Below are 27,349 nucleotides of genomic sequence, written 5' to 3' on the forward strand. Positions count from 1 at the left end.
ATACAGGTTTCCTCACGGTTTTATTTAAAGTCATGTTCTCAAATTGTTCCAAAAGTTCCATAAAAACCACAGAAAACTTTAGTAACGTTAAGAGAATGTTCTAAGAATGTTATTTAAAAACATACATTCCGTTCTCTGCATCAACACAACTCTCTCTATCCTGTATCTTGTCAAGTGTGGTCAGGTGTATAGTCTTCGCCCACTAATTAACTACACCTGATCCTAATGAGTGCTTGTTTCCTTTGAAACGGGGTCTGTTTGAATACACTAACAGCTTAGTATGCGTAAAAACAACCATGGCATGCTTTCTCCATCCTGGTGGCACAGTGGACTAATTCCATGGATAGGGCTATGTGAAGAGAAAACAATCATTGATTAAATAAAAATATTAAAAACACAATTCAATAGAAAGGGAATGTTTTGTCTTTATATTATCTCTAATATGAGGAGGTTGAACATCTCTGATCTTCCATAAACACCTTTCCACCATAATGCCAGAATGGACACCTGTGCAGCCCCAAGCCCAAGCCCCAAGCCCCAGCCCCAAGCCCCAGCCCCAAGCCCCAGCCCCAAGCCCAAGCCCCAAGCCCCAGCCCCAAGCCCCAGCCCCAAGCCCCAGCCCCAAGCCCAAGCCCCAAGCCCCAGCCCCAAGCCCCAGCTCCAAGCCCCAGCCCCAAGCCAGACATAGTTTCTGATACATCTTTATGAGAAACAGGAGTCTGATCTACCATCCTGACCGCTGTACTTTTGCAAGATCAGGATGGTCAAACAAGGCTACAGAAACAGACCTTAAACCCCACCCCCTGGACGCTAGGGGCTAAGGGAGAAGTGACTAGGGGAGGAAGGGTGTAGGGTCTAGGGGTTATTTCTGGACTTGGGTCTCAGTTTCGCATCAGGGCTGAGCACAGAACAGACGAGAAGTGGATTGTGGGAAATGTACAGTATGACATCCACTCACCCTTTCATGACAAACAGACAAACAGAAATACTGAAAAATAAACTGTTGGTGAGTTGACAGTTGAAGTTGAAGACAGTTGAAGACAGTTGAAGACAGTTGAAGACAGTTGAAGAGAGTTGAAGAGAGTTGAAGACAGTTGAAGACAGTTGAAGACAGTTGAAAACAGTTGAAGAGAGTTGAAGACAGTTGAAGACAGTTGAAGACAGTTGAAGAGAGTTGAAGAGAGTTGAAGACAGCTGAAGACAGTTGAAGACAGTTGAAGACAGTTGAAGACAGCTGAAGAGAGTTGAAGACAGCTGAAGACAGTTGAAGACAGTTGAAGACAGTTGAAGAGAGTTGAAGACAGCTGAAGACAGTTGAAGACAGTTGAAGAGAGTTGAAGACAGTTGAAGACAGTTGAAGACAGAAGAAGAGAGTTGAAGACAGTTGAAGAGAGTTGAAGACAGTTGAAGAGAGTTGAAGACAGCTGAAGACAGTTGAAGACAGTTGAAGACAGCTGAAGACAGTTGAAGACAGCTGAAGACAGTTGAAGACAGTTGAAGACAGTTGAAGACAGCTGAAGACAGTTGAAGACAGTTGAAGAGAGTTGAAGACAGCTGAAGAGAGTTGAAGACAGCTGAAGACAGTTGAAGACAGTTGAAGACAGTTGAAGACAGCTGAAGACAGCTGAAGACAGTTGAAGACAGTTGAAGACAGATGAAGACAGTTGAAGACAGATGAAGAGTAGTAGTTGTACTGGCAGGAAGCCTTCAAGTAACGGGATATCCCAGTGCAGTGTTCGGTTCTCTGTTCTGATTGATCAGCAGCTCTACATCAAGGAGCAGGAAGTCTTCCCTGGTTGGACGCCGCCTTCCAGCTTCTCTGCCTCCAGGATCATCCTCTTGAACACCTCCACCGCCGTCTGACACACACACACACACACACACACACACACACACACACACACACACACACACACACACACACACACACACACACACACAGACACAGACACACAGACACACACACACACACACACAGGTTAGAATATAACACCTCCACTGCCGTCTGAGAAAGCAGAAATAGAATAAGAGTAGAATAGAACAGACTACAGTAGAATAGAACAGACTACAGTAGAATAGACTACAGTAGAATACAACAGACTACAGTAGAATAGATCAGACTACAGTAGAATAGAACAGACTACGGTAGAATAGAACAGACTACGGTGGAATAGAACAGACTACAGTAGAATAGAACAGACTACAGTAGAATAGAACATACTACAGTAGAATAGAACATACTACGGTAGAATAGAACAGACTACGGTGGAATAGAACAGACTACAGTAGAATAGAACAGACTACGGTAGAATAGAACAGACTACAGTAGAATAGAACAGACTACGGTAGAATAGAACAGACTACAGTAGAATAGAACAGACTACGGTGGAATAGAACAGACTACGGTAGAATAGAACAGACTACAGTAGAATAGAACAGACTACAGTAGAATAGACTACAGTAGAATAGAACAGACTACAGTAGAATAGAACAGACTACGGTAGAACAGACTACAGTAAAATAGAACAGACTACAGTAGAATAGAACAGACTACAGTAGAATAGACTACAGTAGAATAGAACAGACTACGGTAGAATAGAACAGACTACGGTAGAACAGACTACGGTAGAATAGAACAGACTACAGTAGAATAGAACAGACTACAATAGAACAGACTACAGTAGAATAGAACAGACTACAGTAGAATAGAACAGACTACAGTAGAACAGAACAGACTACAGTAGAACAGAACAGACTACGGTAGAATAGAACAGACTACGGTAGAATAGAACAGACTACAGTAGAATAGAACAGACTACGGTAGAATAGAAGACTACAGTAGAATAGAACAGACTACAGTAGAATAGAACAGACTACAGTAGAATAGAACATACTACGGTAGAATAGAACAGACTACAGTAGAATAGAACAGACTACAGTAGAATAGAACATACTACGGTAGAATAGAACAGACTACAGTAGAATAGAACAGACTACAGTAGAACAGACTACAGTAGAATAGAACAGACTACAGTAGAATAGAACAGACTACAGTAGAATAGAACAGACTACGGTAGAATAGAACAGACTACAGTAGAATAGAACAGACTACGGTAGAATAGAACAGACTACAGTAGAATAGAACAGACTACAGTAGAACAGACTACAGTAGAATAGAACAGACTACAGTAGAACAGACTACAGTAGAATAGAACAGACTACAGTAGAATAGAACAGAATACAGTAGAACAGACTACAGTAGAATAGAACAGACTACAGTAGAATAGAACAGACTACAGTAGAATAGAACAGACTACAGTAGAACAGACTACAGTAGAATAGAACAGACTACAGTAGAATAGAACAGACTACAGTAGAATAGAACAGACTATGGTAGAATAGAACAGACTACAGTAGAATAGAACAGACTACGGTAGAATAGAACAGACTACAGTAGAATAGAACAGACTACAGTAGAATAGAACAGACTACAGTAGAACAGACTACAGTAGAATAGAACAGACTACAGTAGAATAGAACAGACTACAGTAGAACAGACTACAGTAGAATAGAACAGACTACAGTAGAATAGAACAGACTACAGTAGAATAGAACAGACTACAGTATAACAGACTACAGTAGAATAGAACAGACTACAGTAGAATAGAACAGACTACAGTAGAATAGAACAGACTACGGTAGAATAGAACAGACTACAGTAGAATAGAACAGACTACAGTAGAATAGAACAGACTACAGTAGAATAGAACAGACTACAGTAGAATAGAACAGACTACGGTAGAATAGAACAGACTTCGGTAGAATAGAACATACTACAGTAGAACAGACTACAGTAGAATAGAACAGACTACAGTAGAATAGAACAGACTACAGTAAAATAGAACAGACTACAGTAGAACAGACTACAGTAGAATAGAACAGACTACAGTAGAATAGAACAGACTACAGTAGAATAGAACAGACTAAAGCAGACTAGAACAGACTAGACTAGAATAGAACAGACTAAAGCAGACTAGAACATACTAGACTAGAATAGAGGCTACTTTACTATCTACTATGACACAGCCGTCTGACAGAAAGAGAGAGAGAGAGACTGAACAGTGCTGTAACATCTCTGGGCTGGAATGTTCCTTTCAATAGTGGGGAGAGCTGAGCTGCCCCCTGCTGTAGAGTACAGAGTACTGCAATACAGGCCTGTTTGTTCAAGCCTGGTGCTAGGGACCCAAATAGGTGCATATTTTAGATGTTTTCTCTAGTACTACACACCTGATTCCACTAATCAAAGGTTTGATGATGAGTTGATTAGTGCTAGGTCTTTTAGTCCATGGTAGGGCTGTTAGTCCATGGTAGGGCTTTTAGTCCATGGTAGGGCTTTTAGTCCATGGTAGGGCTGTTAGTCCATGGTAGGGCTGTTAGTCCATGGTAGGGCTGTTAGTCCATGGTAGGGCTGTTAGTCCATGGTAGGGCTGTTAGTCCATGGTAGGGCTTTTAGTCCATGGTAGGGCTGTTAGTCCATGATAGGGCTGTTAGTCCATGGTAGGGCTGTTAGTCCATGGTAGGGCTTTTAGTCCATGGTAGGGCTGTTAGTCCATGATAGGGCTGTTAGTCCATGGTAGGGCTGTTAGTCCATGGTAGGGCTGTTAGTCCATGGTAGGGCTGTTAGTCCATGGTAGGGCTGTTAGTCCATGGTAGGGCTGTTAGTCCATGGTAGGGGGTTTTAGTCCATGGTAGGGCTGTTAGTCCATGGTAGGGGGTTTTAGTCCATGGTAACTACCAGGGAGAAACAAGGACCAGAAGTGTTTTGTGCCTGCAGGCCCTGTTCTATTGTATAGACATGTGTTCTAGATGTTTTCACCTGGTTCTCTTTAGCTGAGGATTCCATGAAGGCAGCGTTCCAGGATTCTGCTAGTGACTTCCCTTCCTCACAGCTGATCACCCTGGAATACAAAGAGACATCGCACCAATCAGACACATCACAGGTTAGGGGATGGCGTCTCTGTATGACTTCACTCCAAACCCGACAGCGACAGGATATAATGCCTTAAGGGAAGGGAAAGTGGGATACCTAGTCAGTTTCACAACTGAATGCATTCAACCGAAATGTGTCTTCCACGTTTAACCCAACCCCTCTGAATCAGAGAGCTGTTGTATGTGTGTGTGAGCGTGTATGTTTGTGTGTGTGTGTGTGTGTGTGTGAGACAGTATCTATGTATGTAAGTAAGGAACATACCTTTCCATGTGCAGGTCGTTCTTATTTCCCACCAACATAATAGGTACTCTGTAGAGAAAGACAAAACCACATGTTGTATCCCATGTATCCAATACAAAACCACATGTTGTATCCCATGTATCCAATACAAAACCACATGTTGTATCCCATGTATCCAATACAAAACCACATGTTGTATCCCATGTATCCAATACAAAACCACATGTTGTATCCCATGTATCCAATACAAAACCACATGTTGTATCCCATGTATCCAATACAAAACCACATGTTGTATCCCATGTATCCAAGACAAAACCACATGTTGTATCCCATGTATCCAAGACAAAACCACATGTTGTATCCCATGTATCCAATACAAAACCACATGTTGTATCCCATGTATCCAAGACAAAACCACATGCTGTATCCCATGTATGCAAGACAAAACCACATGCTGTATCCCATTTATCCAAGACAAAACCACATGTTGTATCCCATGTATCCAATACAAAACCACATGTTGTATCCCATGTATCCAATACAAAACCACATGTTGTATCCCATGTATCCAAGACAAAACCACATGCTGTATCCCATGTATCCAAGACAAAACCACATGTTGTATCCAAGACAAAACCACATGCTGTATCCCATGTATCCAAGACAAAACCACATGTTGTATCCAAGACAAAACCACATGTTGTATCCCATATTCCCAAATGTTACACAGACACAGTAGATGCACCCTCAGCCTCATCTGCAAAAATCTGAGCCATTCGGTTTTCAGGGGCAAAAATAGAGAAAATCTAAAAGCAAAATCGGAAAGGGGCAAATATGTTTTCAGAGCACTGAGCTTTCCAAGCAAGTCGCCACAAAGTCGACTGGATAGGTTAAACCAACTTCTCTCATCGTGACCAGAATGTGGGGCTTCAGTTTCAGCCGTTTATTTTAGGCCTGCTACATCAGGTTACAGTAGAGGGTTAATATACATCAGGTTACAGTAGAGGGTTAATATACATCAGGTTACAGTAGAGGGTTAATATACATCAGGTTACAGTAGAGGATTAATATACATCAGGTTACAGTAGAGGGTTAATATACATCAGGTTACAGTAGAGGGTTAATATACAGTCAGGTTACAGTAGAGGGTTAATATACATCAGGTTACAGTAGAGGGTTAATATACAGTCAGGTTACAGTAGAGGGTTAATATACAGTCAGGTTACAGTAGAGGGTTAATATACATCAGGTTACAGTAGAGGGTTAATATACATCAGGTTACAGTAGAGGGTTAATATACATCAGGTTACAGTAGAGGGTTAATATACATCAGGTTACAGTAGAGGGTTAATATACAGTCAGGTTACAGTAGAGGGTTAATATACATCAGGTTACAGTAGAGGGTTAATATACATCAGGTTACAGTAGAGGGTTAATATACATCAGGTTACAGTAGAGGGTTAATATACATCAGGTTACAGTAGAGGGTTAATATACAGTCAGGTTACAGTAGAGGGTTAATATACATCAGGTTACAGTAGAGGGTTAATATACAGTCAGGTTACAGTAGAGGGTTAATATACAGTCAGGTTACAGTAGAGGGTTAATATACATCAGGTTACAGTAGAGGGTTAATATACATCAGGTTACAGTAGAGGGTTAATATACATCAGGTTACAGTAGAGGATTAATATACAGTCAGGTTACAGTAGAGGGTTAATATACATCAGGTTACAGTAGAGGGTTAATATACATCAGATTACAGTAGAGGATTAATATACAGTCAGGTTACAGTAGAGGGTTAATATACATCAGGTTACAGTAGAGGGTTAATATACATCAGGTTACAGTAGAGGATTAATATACAGTCAGGTTACAGTAGAGGGTTAATATACATCAGGTTACAGTAGAGGGTTAATATACATCAGGTTACAGTAGAGGGTTAATATACAGTCAGGTTACAGTAGAGGGTTAATATACATCAGGTTACAGTAGAGGGTTAATATACATCAGGTTACAGTAGAGGGTTAATATACATCAGGTTACAGTAGAGGGTTAATATACATCAGGTTACAGTAGAGGGTTAATATACATCAGGTTACAGTAGAGGGTTAATATACATCAGGTTACAGTAGAGGGTTAATATACATCAGGTTACAGTAGAGGGTTAATATACATCAGGTTACAGTAGAGGGTTAATATACAGTCAGGTTACAGTAGAGGGTTAATATACATCAGGTTACAGTAGAGGGTTAATATACATCAGGTTACAGTAGAGGATTAATATACAGTCAGGTTACAGTAGAGGGTTAATATACATCAGGTTACAGTAGAGGATTAATATACATCAGGTTACAGTAGAGGGTTAATATACATCAGGTTACAGTAGAGGGTTAATATACATCAGGTTACAGTAGAGGGTTAATATACATCAGGTTACAGTAGAGGGTTAATATACATCAGGTTACAGTAGAGGGTTAATATACATCAGGTTACAGTAGAGGGTTAATATACATCAGGTTACAGTAGAGGGTTAATATACAGTCAGGTTACAGTAGAGGGTTAATATACATCAGGTTACAGTAGAGGGTTAATATACAGTCAGGTTACAGTAGAGGGTTAATATACAGTCAGGTTACAGTAGAGGGTTAATATACAGTCAGGTTACAGTAGAGGGTTAATATACATCAGGTTACAGTAGAGGGTTAATATACATCAGGTTACAGTAGAGGGTTAATATACATCAGGTTACAGTAGAGGGTTAATATACATCAGGTTACAGTAGAGGGTTAATATACATCAGGTTACAGTAGAGGATTAATATACAGTCAGGTTACAGTAGAGGGTTAATATACAGTCAGGTTACAGTAGAGGGTTAATATACATCAGGTTACAGTAGAGGGTTAATATACATCAGGTTACAGTAGAGGATTAATATACAGTCAGGTTACAGTAGAGGGTTAATATACATCAGGTTACAGTAGAGGGTTAATATACATCAGGTTACAGTAGAGGGTTAATATACATCAGGTTACAGTAGAGGGTTAATATACAGTCAGGTTACAGTAGAGGGTTAATATACATCAGGTTACAGTAGAGGGTTAATATACATCAGGTTACAGTAGAGGGTTAATATACATCAGGTTACAGTAGAGGGTTAATATACATCAGGTTACAGTAGAGGGTTAATATACATCAGGTTACAGTAGAGGATTAATATACAGTCAGGTTACAGTAGAGGGTTAATATACATCAGGTTACAGTAGAGGATTAATATACATCAGGTTACAGTAGAGGGTTAATATACATCAGGTTACAGTAGAGGGTTAATATACATCAGGTTACAGTAGAGGATTAATATACATCAGGTTACAGTAGATACTCACTGAGCTTTCCCCACCATATCCAGAAGTTTTTCATGAATAACCTGAACTACTTCAAAACTGAAAGAGAAGAAAAACAGTATTATGTCATACATACAGTCATACATACTGTTATACATATTGTCATACACACTGTCATACATACTGTCATACATACTGTTATACATACTGTCATACATACTGTTATACATACTGTCATACATACTGTTATACATATTGTCATACACACTGTCATACATACTGTCATACATAAATACTGTCATTCATACAGTCATACAAACTGTCAAACATACTGCCATACATACTATTATAGATACTGTCATAGATACTGTAATACATACTGTCACAGATACTGTAATATATAAATACAGTCATACATACTGTCATACATACTGTCATAGATACTGTAATACATACTGTCATAGATACTGTAATACAAAAATACTGTCAAACATACTGTCATAGATACCGTAATACATACTGTCATACATAAATACTGTAATACATACTGTCATAGATACTGTAATACATAAATACTGTCAAACATACTGTCAAACATAAATACTGTCATACATAAATACTGTCAAACATAAATATTGTCAAACATACTGTCATACATAAATACTGTAATACATGCTGTCATACATACATACATACTGTCATACATACTGTCATACATGCTGTCATACATAGTGTCGTACATGCTGTCATACATGCTGTCATACATAAATACTGTAATACATACTGTCATACATAAATACTGTAATATATACTGTCATACATACTGTCATACATACAGTCATACATACTGTCATACATATTGTCATAGATACTGTAATACATAAATACTGTCATACATACTGTCATAGATACTGTAATACATACTGTCATAGATACTGTAATACATAAATACTGTCATACATACTGTCATACATAAATACTGTCATACATAAATACTGTCAAACATAAATACTGTCAAACATACTGTCATACATAAATACTGTAATACATGCTGTCATACATACATACTGTCAAACATGCTGTCATACTTGCTGTCGTACATGCTGTTGTACATGCTGTCATACATGCTGTCGTACATGCTGTCATACATACTGTCATACATGCTGTCATACATGCTGTCATACATGCTGTCATACATGCTGTCGTACATACTGTCGTACATGCTGTCATACATGCTGTCATACATAAATACTGTAATACATACTGTCATACATGCTGTCAAACATGCTGTCAAACATAGTGTCACACATACTGCCATACATGCTGTTATACATAAATACTGTAATACATGCTGTCATACATACTGTCATGGATACCGTCCTACATAAATACTGTCATACATGCTTCCATACATACTGTCAAACATACTGTCATACATAAATACATATTGTCATACATGCTGTCATACATACTGTCAAACATAAACACTGTCATTCATAAATACTGTCATACATACTGTCATAGATACTGTAATACATAAATACCGTCAAACATACTGTCATAGATACTGTAATACATAAATACTGTCATACATACTGTCATAGATACTGTCATAAATACTGTAATACATAAATACTGTCATACATACTGTCATAGATATTGTAATACATAAATACTGTCATACATACTGTCATACATAAATACTGTCATACATACTGTCATACATACTGTCATACATACTGTAATACATAAAAACTGTAATACATACTGTCAAACAAACTACCATACATGCTGTCATACATACTGTCATACATAAATACTGTCATAGATACTGTCATACATACGTCATACATAAATACTGACATACATACTGTCATACATACTGTCATAGATACTGTAATACATAGATACTGTCATACATACTGTAATACATAAAAACTAATACATACTGTCAAACAAACTGTCATACATGCTGTCATACATAAATACTGTCAAAGATACTGTCATAGATACTGTTATACATACTGTAATACAAACATACTGTCATACATACTGTCATACATAGTCATAGATAGTGTAATACATAAATACTGTCATACATAGTCATAGATAGTGTAATACATAAATACTGTCATACATAGTCATAGATAGTGTAATACATAAATACTGTCATACATACTGTCATAGATACTGTCATAGATAGTGTAATACATAAATACTGTCATACATAGTCATAGATACAAAACAAAATTAACAATACAACTTTCATAACAGTTACATACCAATAAAACTTTTTTTTAAAGACTAGCCTGCTGGCCTTACTGAGTCGATAGGAACATTAGCCCGAGCTATTTAGGAGGGATATCACACCTGGCACAAATGATTGTCTAGTTGTGTTTTTCCTGCTGAGGGGTGCCCTATACCTGCGCCCAGAGGGGAGTAGTTCAAGGTCCGGGTACAGGGGGTGGCTTGGGTCTAAAATGATTTTGTGAGCCTTGCGGAGGGCCCTGACCTTAAAGATCTCATCCAGGCCTGTCTGTTTGACTCCAAGTACCTTGCTTGCTGTGGTGATAATCCTTGTCAGCATATTTCTCTGTCTGACAGTGGCATTGCCAAAACAACGAACAATACAAAAAGTAAAAATACTCTCAATGAAACATTTGTAAAACAGAGTCAGTATAGTACAGTCGTGGCCAAAAGTTTTGAGAATGACACAAATATTAATTTCCATAAAGTTTGCTGTATTTATGTATGACAGTATGTTTGACAGTATGTATGGAAGCATGTATGACAGTATTTATGTATGACAGTATCCATGACAGTATGTATGACAGCATGTATGACAGTATGTATTACAGTATTTATGTATAACAGCATGTATGACAGTATGTGTGACACTATGAGAGCCTGTGTTGGTGTTGGAGTGGGGACAAAACACATCCCTGAGGAGAGCCGGTGTTGGAGTGGGGACAAAACACATCCCTGAGGAGAGCCTGTGTTGGTGTTGGAGTGGGGACAAAACACATCCCTGAGGAGAGCCTGTGTTGGTGTTGCATATGTCCGACACATAGACCATGTTAAGGAGAGTACACCCTCTAGATGTCTATAGACCATGTTGAGGAGAGTACACCCTCTAGATGTCTGTTGACCATGTTGAGGAGAGTTCACCCTCTAGATGTCTATAGACCATGTTGAGGAGAGTACACCCTCTAGATGTCTATAGACCGTGTTAAGGAGAGTACACCCTCTAGATGTCTATAGACCATGTTAAGGAGAGAACACCCTCTAGATGTCTATAGACCATGTTAACCTCTCTGGGCTAGGTGGCACCAAATCGTCCCACCAACGTAACAGCCAGTTGAATCCTGTGACGCGATTTTCAAAACCTTTGAAATGCTATTACTTCAATTTCTCAAACATATGACTATTTTACAGCTATTTAAAGACAAGACTCTCGTTAATCTAACCACACTGTCCGATTTCAAAAAGGCTTTACAACGAAGCAAAACATTAGATTATGTCAGGAGAGTGCCCAGCCAGAAATAATCAGACACCCATTTTTCAAGCTAGCATATAATGTCACAAAAACCCAAACCACAGCTAAATGCAGCACTAACCTTTTATGATCTTCATCAGATGACACACCTAGGACATTATGTTATACAATACATGCATGTCTGTTCAATCAAGTTCATATTTATATCAAAAACCAGCTTTTTACATTAGCATGTGACGTTCAGAAAAAGCATACCCCCCGCCAACATCCGGGGAATTTACTAACAATTTGCTAAATTACTCACGATAAACGTTCACAAAAAGCATAACAATTATTTTAAGAATTATAGATACATTACTCCTCTATGCACTCGATATGTCCGATTTTAAAATAGCTTTTCGGATGAAGCACATTTTGCAATATTCTAAGTACATAGCCCAGCCATCATGGGCTAGCTATTTAGACACCCACCCAGTTTAGCCTTCACCAAAATCACATTTCCTATAAGAAAAATGGTCTTACCTTTCCTGTTCTTCGTCAGAATGCACTCCCAGGACTTCTACTTCAATAACAAATGTAGGTTTGGTCCCAAATAATCCATCGTTATATCCAAACAGCGGCGTTTTGTTCGTGCGTTCTAGACACTATCAGAATGGTAAATCACGGTCGTGCGCATGGCGCAGAACGTGACAAAAAAATTCTAAATATTCCATTACCGTACTTCGAAGCATGTCAACCGCTGTTTAAAATCAATTTTTATGCAATTTATCTCGTAGAAAAGCGATAATATTCCGACCGGGAATCTGCAATTAGCTAAACAGCCGAAGGAAAATACTGCACAGGGTCGAATCGCGCACGCGTCTAATTCTATTGTCCTCTGATGGGACACTTGGAAAAGGGGATTCTGTGTTTCAGCCTGAGGCTGCCTCGTCATCGTTCAGGTTTTTCCCGGGTTCTGAGAGCCTATTGGAGCCCTAGGAATTGTCACGTTACAGCTAAGATCCTGACTCTTCAATAAACAGAAGCAAGAACAACAACACCTTGTCAGACAGGGTACTTCCTGCATGAAACCTTCTCAGGTTTTTGCCTGCCATAGGAGTTCTGTTATACTCACAGACACCATTGAAACAGTTTTAGAAACTTTTGGGTGTTTTCTATCCAAACCTGAACAATAATATGCATATTCTAGCTTCTGAGTTGGTGTAGGAGGCAGTTAAAAATGGGCACATATTTTTTCCAAAATTGTCAATACTGCCCCCTAGCCCGTAGAGGTTAATCTAACCACACTGTCCGATTTCAAAAAGGCTTTACAACGAAAGCAAAACATTAGATTATGTCAGCAGAGTACCCAGCCAGAAATAATCAGACACCCATTTTTCAAGCTAGCATATAATGTCACAAAAACCCAGAAGACAGCTAAATGCAGCACTAACCTTTGATGATCTTCATCAGATGACACACCTAGGACATTATGTTATACAATACATGCATGTCTGTTCAATCAAGTTCATATTTATATCAAAAAACAGCTTTTTACATTAGCATGTGACGTTCAGAAAAAGCATACCCCCCGCAAAGTTCCGGGGAATTTACTAACAATTTACTAAATTACTCATGATAAACGTTCACAAAAAGCATAACAATTATTTTAAGAATTATAGATACAGAACTCCTCTATGCACTCGATATGTCCGATTTTAAAATAGCTTTTCGGATGAAGCACATTTTTCAATATTCTAAGTACATAGCCCAGCCATCACGGGCTAGCTATTTAGACACCCGGCAAGTTTAGCCTTCACCAAAATCATATTTACTATAAGAAAAATGGTCTTACCTTTCCTGTTCTTCGTCAGAATGCACTCCCAGGACTTCTACTTCGATAACAAATGTAGGTTTGGTCCCAAATAATCCATCGTTATGTTCCATCAGCGACGTTTTGTTCGTGAGTTCTAGACACTATCCCAATGGTAAATCACGATCGTGCGCATGGCGCATAATGTGACAAAAAAAATTCTAAATATTCCATTACCGTACTTCGAAGCATGTCAACTGCTGTTTAAAATCAATTTTTATGCAATTTATCTCGTAGAAAAGCGATAATATTCCGACCGGGAATCTGCCTGTCTGTAAATAGAGGGAAAAACAGAAAGGCGGGGGCGGGCAGTGCTCGAGGCTAAGCCCTTTGTCCTCTGATAGACCACTTAGCAAAAGCGCTCGTGTGTTTCAGCCAGGGCTTTGAATTACGTCATTCAGGTTTTTCCCGGGCTCTGAGAGCCCATTGGAGACGTGGGAAGTGTCACATAACAGCAGAGATCCTTAGTTTTTGGAAGAGATGTCAAAGAAAGCAAATAAATGGTCAGACAGGCCACTTCCTGTAAAGGAATCTCTCAGGTTTTTGCCTGCCAAATGAGTTCTGTTATACTCACAGACACCATTCAAACAGTTTTAGAAACTGTAGGGTGTTTTCTATCCATATATAATACGTATATGCATATTCTAGTTACTGGGTAGGATTAGTAACCAGATTAAATCGGGTACGTTTTTTATCCGGCCGTGTAAATACTGCCCCCTAGCCCCAACAGGTTAAGGAGGGTAAGAATGGCATCATCAACTCCTCTGCTAGGCTGATAGGCAAACTGAAATGGGAAGAGAAGCTTCTGGGTGACACTGAGAATATGACTCTTCACAAGTTTCTCAAGGTATTTCATTACTAAAGATGTCAAGGCAACAGGGCGGTAGTCATTCAGCACAGAGGGATTAGATGCTTTAGGAATTGGTATAATTATTGAGTTTTTACACAATACAGGCACGTGTTGCTGGTTGAGTGAGGATTGGAAAATGTCTGTAAAAACACTAGCCAATTGTTCAGCACAGTGTTTTAACACATGTCCACTTATTTTGTTTGGGCCTGTGTGCGTTACATCCCCTGAACAACTTTAAAACATCAGCCTGTTTAACAACAACTCTCTCAAACATTTCTAATGATGCTTCCATTTGTTTTACCTCCGACACAAAGTTGTCTGATTCAAATCTTAACCTCTCTTGGGTAGGGGGCAGTATTTTCATGTCCGGATAAAAAACGTACCCGATTTAATCTCGTTATTACTCCTGCCCAGAAACTAGAATATGCATATAATTGTTTGATTTGGATAGAAAACACCCTAACGTTTCTAAAACTGTTTGAATGGTGTCTGTGAGTATAACAGAACTCATATGGCAGGCCAAAACCTGAGAAGATTCCATACAGGAAGTGCCCTCTCTGACCATTTCTTGGCCTTCTATAGCCTCTTTATGGAAAATAGAGGATCTCTGCTGTAACGTGACATTTTCTAAGGCTCCCATAGGCTCTCAGAAGGCGCCAGAACGGGGAATGATGACTCTGCAGTCCCTGGCTGAAAAACAGTAGCGCATTTGGATAGTGGTCGATCTGAGAACAATGACACGGGCGCGCATGTGCACGTGAAGCGTCCATTTTAAATTTTTGAACGAAAACTTCGTCTTTGAACGAAAACAACGTCTCCCGGTCGGAATATTATCGCTATTTTACGAGAAAAATCGCATAAAAATAGATTTTAAACAGCGTTTGACATGCTTCGAAGTACGGTAATGGAATATTTAGACATTTTTTGTCACGACATGCGTCCGCGCGTCACCGTTCAGATAAGGACTTGAACGCACGGACAAAACAGAGGATATTTGAACATAACTATGGATTATTTTGAACCAAAACAACATTTGTGGTTGAAGTAGAAGTCATGGGAGTGCATTCTGACGAAGAACAGCAAAGGTAATCCAATTTTTCTTATAGTAATTCTGAGTTTAGTGAGGGCTAAACTTGGTGGGTGTCAAATTAGCTAGCCCGTGATGGCGAGCTATCTACTCAGAATATTGCAAAATGTGCTTTTGCCAAAAAGCTATTTTAAAATCTGACACTGCGATTGCATAAAGGAGTTCTGTATCTATAATTCTTAAAATAATTGTTATGTTTTTTGTGAACTTTTATCGTGAGTAATTTAGTAAATTCACCGGAAGTTTTCGGTATGTTTGCTAGTTCTGAACGTCACATGCTAATGTGAAAAGCTGGTTTTTGATATAAATATGAACTTGATTGAACAAAACATGCATGTATTGTATAACATAATGTCCTAGGTGTGTCATCTGATGAAGATCATCAAAGGTTAGTGCTGTATTTAGTTGTGGTTTGGTTTTTGTGACATTATATGCTAGCTTGAAAAATGGGTGTCTGATTATTTCTGGCTGGGTACTCTCCTGACATAATCTAATGTTTTGCTTTCGTTGTAAAGCCTTTTTGAAATCGGACAATGTGGTTAGATTAACGAGAGTCTTGTCTTTAAAATGGTGTAAAATAGTCATATGTTTGAGAAATTGAAGTTATAGCATTTTTAAGGTTTTTGAATATCGCGCCACTCGATTCCACTGGCTGTTGACTAGGTGGGACGATTTCGTCCCACATACCCGAGAGAGGTTAAGAAAACATTTATTTTGTATTTTTTTAAAGTTCAAACCTGCCCAGTGGCTGATCACCCCTTACTACAGACAAACCTGCCCAGTGGCTGATCACCCCCTACTACAGACAAACCTGCCCAGTGGCTGATCACCCCCTACTACAGACAAACCTGCCCAGTGGCTGATCATTAAAAGACAGTAGAGTAAATACCTGACTAACCTTTTATTAGACGTGACAGAGTAGACCAAGATGTAACCATTGATATCTATGGAATAGGTCTGAGGAAATATAGAGTATTCATCCTGGAAAAGACAGAGAGGGAGAGAGGAAGAGGAGAGAGAGAGGAAAAGGGGAAGGAGAGAGAGAGAGAGAGAGAGAGAGAGAGGAAAGGGAGAGAGAAAGAGAGACAGAGACTGGGTAAAATAAGTGCTTAGCCTGCATATACTGTAACATAGTGTCCAATGTCCATACTAGTATACCGCTTAGAATCTAGGCCTTAGTGTAAAAGAGTAAAGCAATGTAGCGAGAAAGCATTCCAATTAGAGGTAGGACGCATTCTAGTGTGGGTATTGGAACGTAGCCTGTGTTCTACAATTCTAACGGTGATACTACAATCACGAGTCAATGTAGAAATGTAAGGACTTGTATACTGGTTTTGAAGTTGATTCAAGATAAAATCGCTGTGGTGTAAGACTCCTACCTGTCCCGCTGTGTCTACTAACTGCAGGTGGTATTCTTGTCCGTTTATCGTGATCATCTTGGTAAACGCTGTGGCAAAGAGAGAAGAGAAAGTAAAGTCCCCTGTATGTTGTTGTCTATGTTGTTGTCTATGGCTGCGTAGAGATGTGCTCCAATAGCTAGGAAGGGACCTCTGCTGTTTTGGGGCAAAGAGTAGCTGAGTATTATTTCTCATTCAATAACTTTTTTGTTGGTATAGTCTTGCTCGGTTGTCTCCATAGTAATTAACATCGGTCTTGTCCTACAGGGTTCTGGCTGCTGATAGCTACAGTATTGAGGAAACATGGACTTACTACGGCTGTGATACTGTATGTGGTTGTCTCACCTAGCTATATTCAGATGAATGCACTACTGTAAGTGGATCTGGATCAGAGAGTCTGCTAAATGACTCACTACTGTAAGTGTATCTGGATCAGAGAGTCTGCTAAATGACTCACTACTGTAAGTGGATCTGGATCAGAGAGTCTGCTAAATGACTCACTACTGTAAGTCTCTCTGGATCAGAGAGTCTGCTAAATGACTCACTACTGTAAGTGGATCTGGATCAGAGAGTCTGGTAAATGACTCACTACTGTAAGTGGATCTGGATCAGAGAGTCTGATAAATGACTCACTACTGTAAGTCTCTCTGGATCAGATAGTCTGCTAAATGACTCACTACTGTAAGTGGATCTGGATCAGAGAGTCTGCTAAATGACTCACTACTGTAAGTGTATCTGGATCAGAGAGTCTGATAAATGACTCACTACTGTAAGTGGATCTGGATCAGAGAGTCTGCTAAATGACTCACTACTGTAAGTCTCTCTGGATCAGAGAGTCTGCTAAATGACTCACTACTGTAAGTGGATCTGGATCAGAGAGTCTGCTAAATGACTCACTACTGTAGTGGCTCTGGATCAGAGAGTCTGCTAAATGACTCACTACTGTAAGTGGATCTGGATCAGAGAGTCTGCTAAATGACTCACTACTGTAAGTCCCTCTGGATAAGAGAGTCTGCTAAATGACTCACTACTGTAAGTGGATCTGGATCAGAGAGTCTGCTAAATGACTCACTACTGTAAGTGGATCTGGATCAGAGAGTCTGCTAAATGACTCACTACTGTAAGTGGATCTGGATCAGAGAGTCTGCTAAATGACCCACTACTGTAAGTGGATCTGGATCAGAGAGTCTGCTAAATGACTCACTACTGTAAGTCTCTCTGGATCAGAGAGTCTGCTAAATGACCCACTACTGTAAGTGGATCTGGATCAGAGAGTCTGCTAAATGACTCACTACTGTAAGTGGATCTGGATCAGAGAGTCTGCTAAATGACTCACTACTGTAAGTGGATCTGGATAAGAGAGTCTGCTAAATGACTCACTACTGTAAGTGGATCTGGATCAGAGAGTCTGCTAAATGACTCACTACTGTAAGTGGATCTGGATCAGAGAGTCTGCTAAATGACTCCCTACTGTAAGTGGATCTGGATAAGAGAGTCTGCTAAATGACTCACTACTGTAAGTCTCTCTGGATCAGAGAGTCTGCTAAATGACTCACTACTGTAAGTCTCTCTGGATAAGAGAGTCTGCTAAATGACTCACTACTGTAAGTGGATCTGGATCAGAGAGTCTGCTAAATGACTCCCTACTGTAAGTCTCTCTGGATCAGAGAGTCTGCTAAATGACTCACTACTGTAAGTGGATCTGGATAAGAGAGTCTGCTAAATGACTCACTACTGTAAGTGGATCTGGATCAGAGAGTCTGCTAAATGACTCACTACTGTAAGTGGATCTGGACCAGAGAGTCTGCTAAATGACTCACATGGAATGTGAATTTACTACTTCTGGCAGACGAGGGGGAGAATGTGGAGGAGGAGGAGGAGGAGAAGGATGGGGGGATGTGGAGAACAATAATGTGGAGAAGGAGGATGTGTAGGTGTAGGAGGAGGGAGGATGTGGAGAAGGATGTGGAGAAGGAGGGAGGATGTGGAGGAGGTGTAGGAGGAGGGAGGATGTGGAGAAGGAGGAGGAGGTGTAGGAGGAGGAGGTGTAGGAGGAGGAGGAGGAGGTGTAGGAGGAGGGAGGATGTGGAGAAGGAGGAGGAGGTGTAGGAGGAGGAGGGCTGTACCAGCAGAATCTGACTCTACTTCACACTAGTAACCAGACACTGTATATCAACCAGTCAGTCACAGAGCCTGACAGGAGCACTGGTAAAGAAGGCTATTACAGAGAGAGGGGAACCGTGTGTGTGTGTGTGTGGTTTTACTATCCTTTTGGGGTGCTGGGGCCAGATTCACAAAACATTACTTACGAAACACATTGACGTTCTTAGGAATTCATAGCTTTCTTAGGAACTTCGTAAATATTTTCTGGCGAGGGACAGTGACGCCGTAAAAAAGAAGTGGTCCGACATCAAGGCTGCTAAGAAGAAGGGAGCTGAGAGACCAGTCATGGTCGGCAGGTAGTCTAGTGGTTAGAGTGTAGAGGGGGGCAGGTAGACTAGTGGTTAGAGTGTAGGGGCGGCAGGTAGCCTAGTGGTTAGAGTGTAGGGGCGGCAGGTAGCCTAGTGGTTAGAGTGTAGGGGCGGCAGGTAGCCTAGTGGTTAGAGTGTAGGGTCGGCAGGTAGCCTAGTGGTTAGAGTGTAGAGGGGGGCAGGTAACCTAGTGGTTAGAGTGTAGGGTCGGCAGGTAACCTAGTGGTTAGAGTGTAGGGTCGGCAGGTAGCCTAGTGGTTAGAGTGTAGGGGAGGTAGGTAGCCTAGTGGTTAGAGTGTAGGGACGGCAGGTAGCCTAGTGGTTAGAGTGTAGGGACGGCAGGTAGCCTAGTGGTTAGAGTGTAGGGGAGGTAGGTAGCCTAGTGGTTAGAGTGTAGGGACGGCAGGTAACCTAGTGGTTAGAGTGTAGGGTCGGCAGGTAACCTAGTGGTTAGAGGGGAGGGTCGGCAGGTAACCTAGTGGTTAGAGTGTAGGGTTGGCAGGTAGCCTAGTGGTTAGAGTGTAGGGTCGGCAGGTAACCTAGTGGTTAGAGTGTAGGGGCGGCAGGTAGCCTAGTGGTTAGAGTGTAGGGATGGCAGGTAGCCTAGTGGTTAGAGTGTAGGGTCGGCAGGTAGCCTAGTGGTTAGAGTGTAGGGATGGCAGGTAGTCTAGTGGTTAGAGTGTGGGGTCGGCAGGTAGCCTAGTGGTTAGAGTGTAGGGATGGCAGGTAGCCTAGTGGTTAGAGTGTAGGGTCGGCAGGTAGCCTAGTGGTTAGAGTGTAGGGGCGGCAGGTAGCCTAGTGGTTAGAGTGTAGGGTCGACAGGTAGCCTAGTGGTTAGAGTGTAGGGACGGCAGGTAGCCTAGTGGTTAGAGTGTAGGGACGGCAGGTAGCCTAGTGGTTAGAGTGTAGGGTCGACAGGTAGCCTAGTGGTTAGAGTGGAGGGGCGGCAGGTAGCCTAGTGGTTAGAGTGTAGGGTCGACAGGTAGCCTAGTGGTTAGAGTGGAGGGGCGGCAGGTAGCCTAGTGGTTAGAGTGGAGGGACGGCAGGTAGCCTAGTGGTTAGAGTGTAGGGTCGACGGGTAGCCTAGTGGTTAGAGTGGAGGGGCGGCAGGTAGCCTAGTGGTTAGAGTGGAGGGGCGGCAGGTAGCCTAGTGGTTAGAGTGGAGGGTTGGCAGGGTAGCCTAGTGGTTAGAGTGGAGGGACGGCAGGTAGCCTAGTGGTTAGAGTGTAGGGTCGACAGGTAGCCTAGTGGTTAGAGTGGAGGGGCGGCAGGTAGCCTAGTGGTTAGAGTGGAGGGACGGCAGGTAGCCTAGTGGTTAGAGTGTAGGGTCGACAGGTAGCCTAGTGGTTAGAGTGGAGGGGCGGCAGGTAGCCTAGTGGTTAGAGTGGAGGGACGGCAGGTAGCCTAGTGGTTAGAGGGGAGGGTCGGCAGGTAGCCTAGTGGTTAGAGCGTAGGGGCGGCAGGTAGCCTAGTGGTTAGAGTGTAGGGGAGGTAGGTAGCCTAGTGGTTAGAGTGTAGGGACGGCAGGTAGCCTAGTGGTTAGAGTGGAGGGGCGGCAGGTAGCCTAGTGGTTAGAGTGTAGGGGCGGCAGGTAGCCTAGTGGTTAGAGTGTAGGGGCGGCAGGTAGCCTAGTGGTTAGAGTGTAGGGTCGACAGGTAGCCTAGTGGTTAGAGTGTAGGGACGGCAGGTAGCCTAGTGGTTAGAGTGTAGGGGCGGCAGGTTGCCTAGTGGTTAGAGTGTTGGGGCGGCAGGTAGCCTAGTGGTTAGAGTGTGGGGCCAGTAACCAGCAGGTAGCCTAGTGGTTAGAGTGTAGGGCCAGTAACCAGCAGGTAGCCTAGTGGTTAGAGTGGAGGGGCGGCAGGTAGCCTAGTGGTTAGAGTGGAGGGGCGGCAGGTAGCCTAGTGGTTAGAGGGGAGGGTCGGCAGGTAGCCTATTGGTTAGAGTGTAGGGTCGGCAGGTAGCCTAGTGGTTAGAGTGTTGGACTTGTAACCAAAAGGTTACTAGATCAAATCCCCGAATTGAGGTAAAAATCTGTCGTTTTGCCCCTGAACATGGCAGTTCTGTTCCTAGGACGTCATTGAAAATAAGAATGTGTTCTTAACGGACTTGCCTAGTTAAATAACATTTAAATAAAATGTGAACCAGCTGGAGGTGGAGCTAGCTAACGCGTAGCGACATTATAGTCAACATAGTTAACGACGTTAACATTAGCCAAGTTCTTATTTGCAAATTGACGAGCTAGAGCTAGCTATTTAACACTTCTAGAATATTGTAATATACTGTAAATTACTAGCTAGCTAGATAATGCGTGTTAATAAAATTTGTTTTCTTGCTGTATTTAAATATCCGATAGCCAACTGTGTCCGTGGCGCAAGAAAATGTTCATGGTTACAAAAGTACCCATTCGTCTCGAGACGAGGGTTTAGCTGTCCTAAAGTTAAGTACATTTCCAAGAAGAAATCCTAAAACATTATTTTCAAGAATCCCATTTCTTCTTACCTTTTTTTTTTTTTAGGAAGAAACTTAGGGAAAAAGCTAAAGAACATTTCCAGTGACTTTATTGAGGAATAGCAACTTTGCTTAGAGCTGTGAGTATTCATGTGTATCCGAATGGCTTTCTAAAGACACTTACTGTTTTCTATCGTTGGGTCATAGGAGTCGACAAACTGGCCTTCCACGAACTGAATCGTTAGCGAAGACTTTCCTACAGGAAAAAAAACGTAGGAAGTCATTTATCAGTTTTTGGAGAAAATAAAAATTGAATTCTCTCTCTCTCTCATACAGTATATATGGTGAGTAGGCTTCTATTCTCTATACAGTAGTCTTTACAGTAGCTGGCCTGTCAGCTACAGTAGTCTTTACAGTAGTTGGCCTGTCAGCTACAGTAGTCTATACAGTAGCTGGCCTGTCAGCTACAGTAGTCTTTACAGTAGTTGGCCTGTCAGCTACAGTAGTCTATACAGTAGCAGGCCTGTCAGCTACAGTAGTCTTTACAATAGTTGGCCTGTCAGCTACAGTAGTCTATACAGTAGCTGGCCTGTCAGCTACAGTAGTCTATACAGTAGTTGGCCTGTCAGCTACAGTAGTCTTTACAGTAGTTGGCCTGTCAGCTACAGTAGTCTATACAGTAGCTGGCCTGTCAGCTACAGTAGTCTTTACAGTAGTTGGCCTGTCAGCTACAGTAGTCTATACAGTAGCTGGCCTGTCAGCTACAGTAGTCTTTACAGTAGCAGGCCTGTCAGCTACAGTAGTATACAGTAGTAGGCCTGTCAGCTACAGTAGTCTATACAGTAGCTGGCCTGTCAGCTACAGTAGTCTTTACAGTAGTTGGCCTGTCAGCTACAGTAGTCTATACAGTAGCTGGCCTGTCAGCTACAGTAGTCTTTACAGTAGTTGGCCTGTCAGCTACAGTAGTCTATACAGTAGCTGGCCTGCCAGCTACAGTAGTCTTTACAGTAGCAGGCCTGTCAGCTACAGTAGTATACAGTAGCAGGCCTGTCAGCTACAGTAGTATACAGTAGCAGGCCTGTCAGCTACTGTAGTATACAGTAGCAGGCCTGTCAGCTACAGTAGTCTATACAGTAGTTGGCCTGTCAGCTACAGTAGTCTATACAGTAGTTGGCCTGTCAGCTACAGTAGCCTATACAGTAGCAGGCCTGTCAGCTACAGTAGTCTAATCAGTAATAGGCCTGTCAGCTACAGTAGCCTATACAGTAGTTGGTTTGTCAGCTACAGTAGTCTATACAGTAGTTGGCCTGTCAGCTACAGTAGTCTATACAGTAGCAGGCCTGTCAGCTACAGTAGTCTATACAGTAGCAGGCCTGTCAGCTACAGTAGTCTATACAGTAGTTGGTTTGTCAGCTACAGTAGTCTATACAGTAGCAGGCCTGTCAGCTACAGTAGTCTATACAGTAGTAGGCCTGTCAGCTACATTTGTCTAATCAGTAGTAGGCCTGTCAGCTACAGTAGTCTATACAGTAGTAGGCCTGTCAGCTACAGTAGTCTATACAGTAGGTGGCCTGTCAGCTACAGTAGTCTATACAGTAGTTGGCCTGTCAGCTACAGTAGTCTATACAGTAGCAGGCCTGTCAGCTACAGTAGTCTATACAGTAGTTGGCCTGTCAGCTACAGTAGTCTATACAGTAGCTGGCCTGTCAGCTACAGTAGTCTTTACAGTAGTTGGCCTGTCAGCTACAGTAGTCTATACAGTAGCTGGCCTGTCAGCTACAGTAGTCTATACAGTAGTTGGCCTGTCAGCTACAGTAGTCTATACAGTAGTTGGCCTGTCAGCTACAGTAGCCTATACAGTAGCAGGCCTGTCAGCTACAGTAGTAAAATCAGTAGTAGGCCTGTCAGCTACAGTAGCCTATACAGTAGTTGGTTTGTCAGCTACAGTAGTCTATACAGTAGTTGGCCTGTCAGCTACAGTAGTCTATACAGTAGCAGGCCTGTCAGCTACAGTAGTCTATACAGTAGCAGGCCTGTCAGCTACAGTAGTCTATACAGTAGTTGGTTTGTCAGCTACAGTAGTCTATACAGTAGCAGGCCTGTCAGCTACAGTAGTCTATACAGTAGTAGGCCTGTCAGCTACATTTGTCTAATCAGTAGTAGGCCTGTCAGCTACAGTAGTCTATACAGTAGTAGGCCTGTCAGCTACAGTAGTCTATACAGTAGTTGGCCTGTCAGCTACAGTAGTCTATACAGTAGTTGGCCTGTCAGCTACAGTAGTCTATACAGTAGCAGGCCTGTCAGCTACAGTAGTCTATACAGTAGTTGGCCTGTCAGCTACAGTAGTCTATACAGTAGCTGGCCTGTCAGCTACAGTAGTCTTTACAGTAGTTGGCCTGTCAGCTACAGTAGTCTATACAGTAGCTGGCCTGTCAGCTACAGTAGTATACAGTAGCAGGCCTGTCAGCTACAGAAGTCTATACAGTAGTAGGCCTGTCAGCTACAGTAGTCTATACAGTAGTTGGCCTGTCAGCTACAGTAGTATACAGTAGCAGGCCTGTCAGCTACAGTAGTCTATACAGTAGCAGGCCTGTCAGCTACAGTAGTCTATACAGTAGTTGGCCTGTCAGCTACAGTAGTCTATACAGTAGCTGGCCTGTCAGCTACAGTAGTCTTTACAGTAGTTGGCCTGTCAGCTACAGTAGTCTATACAGTAGCTGGCCTGTCAGCTACAGTAGTCTTTACAGTAGCAGGCCTGTCAGCTACAGTAGTATACAGTAGCAGGCCTGTCAGCTACAGTAGTATACAGTAGCAGGCCTGTCAGCTACAGTAGTATACAGTAGCAGGCCTGTCAGCTACAGTAGTCTAATCAGTAGTTGGCCTGTCAGCTACAGTAGCCTATACAGTAGCAGGCCTGTCAGCTACAGTAGTCTATACAGTAGCTGGCCTGTCAGCTACAGTAGTCTTTACAGTAGTTGGCCTGTCAGCTACAGTAGTCTATACAGTAGCTGGCCTGTCAGCTACAGTAGTCTTTACAGTAGCAGGCCTGTCAGCTACAGTAGTATACAGTAGCAGGCCTGTCAGCTACAGTAGGATACAGTAGCAGGCCTGTCAGCTACAGTAGTATACAGTAGCAGGCCTGTCAGCTACAGTAGTCTAATCAGTAGTTGGCCTGTCAGCTACAGTAGTCTATACAGTAGCAGGCCTGTCAGCTACAGTAGTTGGTTTGTCAGCTACAGTAGTCTATACAGTAGCAGGCCTGTCAGCTACAGTAGTCTATACAGTAGTTGGCCTGTCAGCTACAGTAGTCTATACAGTAGTTGGCCTGTCAGCTACAGTAGTCTATACAGTAGCAGGCCTGTCAGCTACAGTAGTCTTTACAGTAGCAGGCCTGTCAGCTACAGTAGTCTATACAGTAGTTGGCCTGTCAGCTACAGTAGTCTATACAGTAGTTGGCCTGTCAGCTACATTTGTCTAATCAGTAGTAGGCCTGTCAGCTACAGTAGTCTTTACAGTAGTTGGCCTGTCAGCTACAGTAGTCTATACAGTAGTTGGCCTGTCAGCTACATTTGTCTAATCAGTAGTTGGCCTGTCAGCTACAGTAGTCTATACAGTAGCAGGCCTGTCAGCTACAGTAGCCTATACAGTAGCAGGCCTGTCAGCTACAGTAGCCTATACAGTAGCAGGCCTGTCAGCTACAGTAGTTGGTTTGTCAGCTACAGTAGCCAGCCTATATACCAGGCCAACTGAACAAGCACATTCGAAGACACAACTCTTTCATGAATTGGGCAACATTCATAGTAAAACACTTCCAAGACGATCCACAAGGAGTAATAACTAGTGAATATGGAGCTGGGCAGCGACTACTAGGCCACTGTCAACTGGTCTTGGCACTCTGTCATTTCTCTGTTTCGTGGCAGATTATTATACTCCCTATAATTTAACTCCATTATAAAGAGAGAGTAATCCGTTACACACGCGCAGTCTCTACCTACAGCTGAACAACGGCTAAAAACACGCATTTTTTTGTGTCTTTTAAAAAAAATGGTCGACAGCAAAATGTAACTCACCTACGGATCTGTACCCGAGAATGGCGATTTTCCGTGATTTGGGCTGCGGCATATCTCGTGTTGGCTATCCCATCTAATCCTCGCCGTGGACAGCAGCAACCTCCAACACGAACGGCGTTAGCATATCCCGAGCAGAGCAGTCCGACAATTCATCTGTTCTTCTTTTAAATCACTATTTATTCTCGTAAAATGAGAGAAATTAGACATTTACAGATTAGACATTTGAATTCCTGTAGATTTAATAGAAATGGTGGGGCATCTATAATATCTGCGTCACTCCCCTTTGTGATCTCATGAATTTAGCCATCAATGCCCGATGCTGATTGGTTGTGTACAGAATAAAGGCGGGCTTTATGTCTCACACGTAACAATGATTGGATGAAACAGCTGTCAGTCTATCTGAGATTCCTGGTCTATTTTATTAATTATCCTGTGTGTTCAGGTCGATAATGGTCGGAGGCTGTGCCATTCGCAATGGGGGGTCTCTGTAATAGATAATAATGAATCATTCCAAGACTTCATTACTGTACTACTGTAAATTGGTCCAGTAATGTCAATATTTTATAAGGCAAGTCAGTTAATAAGAACAAATTCTTATTTACAATGACGGTCTACCGGGGAACAGTGGATTAACTGCCTTGTTCAGGGGCAGAACAACAGATGTTTTACCTTGTCAGCTCGGGGATTCGCTCTAGCAACCTTTCGGTTACTGGTCCAACGATCTAACCACTAGACTACCTGTCCCCAATGACATTTTTGAAATTTGTTTAATCATTTAGCAGACGCTCTTATCCAGAGGGACTTACAGTAGTGAATGTATACATTTCATTTCGTGCATTTTTTTTTTTTGTACTGGCCCCCTGTGGGAATTGAACCCACAACCCTGGCGTTGCACACACCATGCTGGCATTGCAAACACCATGCTCTACCAACTGAGCCACAGGGATGACAACAGTACATACAGTACCCTAGTGAAGATTAATGTAATTTGAATATATTAATGTGACAGTGAAATGCACTTTACTTAAATTGTAATTTGATTTGATTATTATAGAAGAATAGAGTATCAGATATTAATATAAGCCATGGTGATTCATGTGA

General features: G+C 41.8%; 1 protein-coding gene across 1 annotated transcript; it reads right to left on the reverse strand.

Annotated features, from left to right (window-relative positions):
- Positions 1-1,372: 1,372 nt before the first annotated feature.
- LOC115157597 (GTP-binding protein Rheb) lies at positions 1,373-26,567 on the reverse strand. Its single transcript, XM_029705984.1, has 8 exons — positions 26,249-26,567; positions 22,363-22,434; positions 17,242-17,309; positions 16,761-16,843; positions 8,620-8,676; positions 5,252-5,299; positions 4,877-4,958; positions 1,373-1,859 (listed from the first exon to the last, which is right to left on the reverse strand). The coding sequence occupies exons 1-8, from the start codon at positions 26,298-26,300 to the stop codon at positions 1,767-1,769; spliced, it is 555 nt and encodes a 184-aa protein (XP_029561844.1). The 5' UTR covers positions 26,301-26,567; the 3' UTR covers positions 1,373-1,766.
- Between the last annotated feature and the right edge of the window lie 782 nt (positions 26,568-27,349).

Source organism: Salmo trutta, chromosome 21, assembly GCF_901001165.1.
Source record: "Salmo trutta chromosome 21, fSalTru1.1, whole genome shotgun sequence".
NCBI lineage: Eukaryota > Metazoa > Chordata > Actinopteri > Salmoniformes > Salmonidae > Salmo > Salmo trutta.